At 44.4% G+C, this 6,000-nt stretch overlaps 1 protein-coding gene across 6 annotated transcripts in view; it reads right to left on the bottom strand.

The window, feature by feature from the left end:
- Positions 1 to 4,531: 4,531 nt before the first annotated feature.
- The window catches only part of KLHDC4 (kelch domain containing 4), a 93,714-nt gene continuing 92,245 nt past the window's right edge, over positions 4,532 to 6,000 (bottom strand). For all 6 annotated transcript variants that reach the window (XM_027847731.1, XM_027847732.1, XM_027847733.1 and 3 more), the window contains one exon: positions 4,532 to 5,211. In XM_027847731.1, the coding sequence (XP_027703532.1) occupies positions 5,036 to 5,211 (176 nt within the window). In that variant the 3' untranslated portion in view covers positions 4,532 to 5,035. The remainder of the gene's footprint in view (positions 5,212 to 6,000) is intronic.

Genomic DNA, 6,000 nt, shown 5'->3' with positions numbered 1-6,000 from the left:
TCTCCCTAACTCCAAAGTCTACACACTATCCCTGCATCACCTAGTTGACATGTAAAACAATCTATCTCTGAAGCTGTCTACCAGGCTGCACTTTGATCAGAGTTCTTTACCCAAAGATTCATTCTTCAATGAAGCATTTCACCACAATGAAGAGCAACAATGTCAGAGTCATTTTGTAGGAAGGGAGAGAGAGAATGTTTCAATAGTGGTTTACCCTGCTCCAAGATCTGGTCATGAAAGGTTATTTCATTTATGAATGACCAGGTCATTATACATGACTATTTATGTTATTTCATTTATTATGAATTTGGTCCAACAAAAAGCTAATTACTTCATATGAGAAGAGTTTAGAGCTGGTACGTATCATCCTAGTAAAATAAGACAGGTCCCCCTATATATATATATATATATATATATAGACATATATATATACACATACATCTATATCTATATCTATATATGTATATGTGTAAATATATATGTATATGTGTATATATATATGTATATGTATATATATATATAAGATTGACTTCCTGGTTTTAAGACACCTAGGGGAAATACATTTATTCTAGTAATCATTAGGACATGGACCAATTATTTCAAATAGATATCCAGAACCCTCAAAACATCTGAAGACTTTCCTCATTGAAGTCTCCAGGCTAAATATTCCCTGGTCTTCTCCACCAGATTCATCTTCGTCCACCAGCTAATGGTTACTAGTAGTGAGGATTCTTTGGAGTTGAGGATGTCAGTACTAGGGTTATTTTTCCAGGGCTAGAAGAGACCTTAGGGATCATCTGGTCTAACCTCCTTATTTAACAGACAACAAAACCAACTCAGGGAGGAAAAGTGTCTTGCCCAAGGTTATTTAGGGGTATGCTGGTAAATGTTTAACAATCAGCTCTCAAAAAAAAAAGAGAGAAATGTATTTATGTCATGCCTTCATGTTTATTCTGCATTATGCTGTCTCCGTCACTTTCCCAAATCTAGAAATCAACAAAACAACAAAACAAACCCCGATTTGTAGCATTTGCTGATTTCCAAGGTATATATAGGCTCATACTGAAAACGTAACAGTCCATCCAGCACATCTTTATCGCCTCAAGTAGGCAATGAAGGCTAAGAAGCAAATTTTGGCTCTATGGTGTCGCAGTGGATAGATGCTGGACACTGAGTCAAAAAGAACTGAGTTCAAATCCAGCCTCAGACACTTACTAGCTGTATGACCCCAGACAGTCCCTTAACCTCTACCTACCTCCATTTCCTCAACTGTGAGAGGGGGATGATTAGTAACAGCCACCTCCGACGGTTGCTGTTGAGGATGAAGAAGGTATCTGAACAGTGCCCTGCAAACCATAAAGTGAAATGCTAGCTATTATCATTTATTCTTGAAAAGCTTCCTAACGCTTTAAAGGTGTCCCAAAGCGGAATGGACTGCTGGATGACCATTTGTTGGGGACAGTTTAGAGATTTCTGTCCAGATACAGGTTCAGCTGGATGACCTCTGAGAGCCCCAATTCTGAGACTCTAGGCTCCACAGATCAAGCTTCTCCTCCAAACTCCCCTTTTCCTTGAACATCAGGGCTGACCATCAGGGCCCTTCTTTTTACCCTCAGGCCATTCTTACTAAACTCATACAACAATAACCAAGTTCAGACTTCACTTCACACTAATTATATTTTAGGCGGGCTGTCTCCTGACCTCCCCTGAGAAACTTTCTGGAAACACTCATATTCCCCTAAAGTGTGAGCTACTAAATATAAGGTGTCCTTTCTCCAACATGGGTATCCTCAAATCTCTTTCTCTAACTCACCACCTACATTTGGGGACCAAGAACCCATTTACTTTATCTGCTGACTTCCTCCTTTTAAGAATTCACTGCTTACTAGCTGTGTGACCCTGGGCAAGTCACTTAACCCCAACTGCCTAAGCAAAAAAAAAAAAAGAATTCACTGAAAATTCTGAAGTTAGAATCAGCCACGATCAATCCCACTAAAATAAAGACCTCTGAATAAAAGCCATTTCCAAGTCTCAGCCACACAGTTCGCTTGATTTATTTCAAGAAAGTTACACTGTAATTTCAGCCCAATCAAATAATGTGGATGATCATTTGGAATTTATTTTAACAGGATTTGTTCTACACAGCTAACTCGCTATGTTTGCTATTATGAGCCAGGGACAGAAATGATCTCCATCAGTTGTCCACACACTTTCATGAATTCTTTCTTGCAATCTCTTCACCGAACCTTCCAAGGGAGGGACCCAATGGTATCCAATGGGCTGCTTTACATTTGACTTCTCTGTCCCCAAATCCATGGATGGTGCCCCAAAGGTGGTAACAGGAAAACGAAAGAATCCAGGGTGCACAAACGGGATAATTAACCACTGAATGGGGTTTGAGGGAGGAGGGTATGGTGCAAAAATGCTAATAATTACCAAGATGAACAAACTAAGCTAAACAGCGACTTGAGTTCAGGCTTCGTCTCCCTGCTGGCATTGGGCATGGCCGCTTAAAAAGCCAAATTAGCTTTTTAGCAATGGCATAAAACGAAGGAGTTTTTGGCTTTTTTGCTGGTTATTCATTACCATGAACCACTGACTGAGCATTAAGTATATTGTGCTTGGCAAACCAACCCAATGATGAGACAAAATAAAAGACGGCACATTTTCTGCTGCTCCCTGACTGAACACTACGGATTCTATTCTTGGGTATCTTACAACCCTGTATAGTATTTTTACCTCTCCCCTGCTGTTTGCATTTAAGGTGCTTCTTTATCAGGGCTGTTTTAATCACGCCAATTAAATAGTACAGGCAGCTCATTTTATTGAAGCTTGTTTATTTAATCTTCATTGGGTTCTAATTAGCCTCTTTCAGTCACAGGGACTGACTCTCAACTGATAACTTCCCAGAAGGGATAGAGAAGACGCTGCCGGTACCATTTGTACAATCAGTGTGGCTTTTGGCGCGTGGCTCTTGCCTGTGTTTGAGTTAGCTGACTCCAAAAAAGCCCTTCCTCCTCCTCTTGTTCCTGTGGCTGAAGAACCACTCTGCTGGGAGAAAACATGCCTCTGACTTATAGAGGGCGATCAAAGCCCAGGAAGAGATCCTAGTAACAGGGTCCCCCCAGCCCCAGCCCCAGCCCCTGCCCCTGCCCCAGCCCCAGCCCCAGCACAACAAAAGGTCATGGCAGAATCATCCCTAGCCTGCCTCCTCTGTAGGACTATTGTGAGCACCAGAGCCCTGGGAGCGGCAAAGCACCGACATAAAGGCTGGTGGGTGGTGGTATTATTATCGGGCAGCTAGGTGGTAAAGACCTGGAATAAGGAAGACCCAGATTCAAAACCAGGCTAGGCACCAGCTGTGTAACCTTGGGTAAGTCATTTAACCTCTTTACCTCGGTTTACTTAACTGTAAGATGGGGATAAAAAGAACACCCATCTCCCAGGGTGGCTGTGAAGATCAAATGAGGTATGTATGTATTTATGTATATCCATATATGTGTATGTACACATGTGCGTGTGCAACACTTTGCAAACTTTAAAGTGTCACCTATTACTAAATGTTCACACCTGAAAAACAGACCTCACTGCAGGATTTTACAGCTGGAAAGGACCTTGGGGATCTAGTCCACCTACTCATTTTACAGATGAGTAGACTGAGGCTAAAAGAAATGAAGTGAGTTGTCCAAGGTCCCAGAGACAGCAGGTGACATGCAATCCCGATCCAAGCACATGGCAACGGCCGCCTTGTCCAAGGTCGTTGCTACAGAACGGGTCAGCCGTGATGTGTACCCTGGAAGCCCTCCTGTACTCAGTCTATATAGTCTGAAGCTATAGCTGAACAGTGTGGGCAATCCTTGGGCCTACCCAACACTATTTTAGGATACGGGATGGCCTCTACGTTAAATCCTCTTCCAGCTATGTCCTGTGAAAGATTGCCCAGAAACTCTGCCACAATCCCAAGCATGACTGCACAGTGACAAAAGAATTCACATTTTCTTTTACCCCTGCCTTAGCCCTACTATTTTTTTAAATAGTTTTCTGCAACAAGCAGGATGCTTGCTGGCTCACAAATCTGACTTACTATTAAAGACTAGGAATTCTTACATGGGATGCTCAAAAAAAAAAGTTCTATGATTTCATTTCTAATGCTCTCACATTGATTATGTAAATCCAAATGGCGCTTGACCTAATGGCACCACAGAGCACCAAAACGTTACATAAGCTCTTACAACAGGTTGTAAAGGAATGTTCTATTCTTGGGAGAATCAGTCAGCTAGCATTTATGAAGCACCCACTGTTTACCAGGCCCTGGGCCAAGAAATGGATAGAAGTAATGACCAATTCCACTTCGTCTGGCTTTCCTTTTGGGGGAATTATACACTCTCATTATCATTCAGGAAAAGGGACAACCAACAGGAAAGGACCCCTAAAGGAGTAACTGGGAACAAGAAGTAGCTGAAATGAAGACTGAAAAGTAAGTTTGGAACTGCAATAACAACCAAAGCATGACACCAAGAAAAGTCACGAATGTGGCACTGGAACACGGTAACGTGAACCAAACGAAACACTTTATTTTGGGAACAATTATCAGCATCCTGGGGCTGCTCCCTGAGGGCTCCGAGGTGAAATGTGCTGAAACCTCCAGGTTTCTGGAGAACCACAGAGTAAAGGGGTTTCTCAGGACAGTCTCCAGAGGAGGAGCACTCCCAAAGGCCTCCCAGCCTCCCTGGACCTCATCATGAGGAGCTCCTCATTCACCCTTCCTCCCTCATACTGCCCAGCCGGACTGTTTCTGCATACGCTCCTGGCCAACGGGAGTCGGCCCCCCCTTTAGGGCAGCTGCCCTGATTCCAATGCCCCAGGAGAAGAGGACAGGAGCAGCCGAGTGACCAGTGGTGCTGGTCTTCCCAGGGTCTTAAAGACCTTGTAAGTCACATAGCAGTGGGCTCAGTTTATTCAGAAGCAACATTTTAAACAATGTGAGTGATTTCAACAACTTTGCCATTCTGAGGAGCAAACACCAGTTTTGTCCTTAAACCGAATCACCGTAAAAAGTCTTGGCCATAGCGTGGGCTACTTTGATCACCTTCTTCTCCTTCGCACCAGGCCCCATGTTGTTCCGAGCGACCTTCACCCAATACTCTTCAGTCCGAGGCAAATAGTCACTGTATTTTTCATTAGGCTCAACCACTGGGTGCTGATCACCTTCTGACGATAAAACAGAGGGAGGAAGAAGAAAGAGGGCTGAGTTCATGACGAGCAGGGGGCAGGCACTCTGGCAAAAACAAGTCAAGGAGTGCTCCGGGGCTGCAGGGAGGGAGGGGGTGTTTAGGAGCAAAGAGGGGATGGTCTCTGCTACGCCCTCCGCTCTGGCCACACCATCCCTGCAGAAACTCTACGTCAGGAAGGATTTTGGTCATCGGCGGACTGTCCACAGGAAGGCATCTGTCACAATGGTGGAGATCAGTGGAGGGCAGTGGGTACTTTTGACCTATGAAATCTGGGGGGGGACATGACCCCTGTCTCCAGCTAACTGAAGGGCTGTGGCATGAAGAGGGGTCAAACGTGTTCTATTTGGCCCGAGGGGGCCGACACAGTGGGCAAAAGCTGCAGAGGCAAATTCAGAATCCATCTAAGGAAAAACTCAGGGGCAGCTAAGAGGCGCCATAGCGCACAGGGCACAGGGCCTGCAGTGAGGAAGACCCAAGTTCAAATGTGACCTCAGACACCTGTTAGCCGTATGACCCTGAGCAAGTAACTCAATCCTCCGTTAAGTGTTTGCCTCAGTTTCCTCACTGTAAAATGAGCTGGAGAAGGAAATGGCAAACCACTCCAGGATCTTTGGTAAATGGGGTCACAAAGAGTCAGACACGACTAAATGGTAGAGCCATCCAAAGGTAGCTACAAATTAGTGTCGTGGGGATGTGGTGGGCTTCCTCACACTGGGGATCCTTTAAGCAAAAATGGGGTGACTACTCGCTGAGTAAGTCTTGTTTC

Source organism: Vombatus ursinus, unplaced genomic scaffold, assembly GCF_900497805.2.
Source record: "Vombatus ursinus unplaced genomic scaffold, bare-nosed wombat genome assembly UNPS02005286.1, whole genome shotgun sequence".
Taxonomy (NCBI): domain Eukaryota; kingdom Metazoa; phylum Chordata; class Mammalia; order Diprotodontia; family Vombatidae; genus Vombatus; species Vombatus ursinus.
Note: the sequence above shows the minus strand (reverse complement) of the source record. Positions and strands in the feature narration are given on the sequence as shown.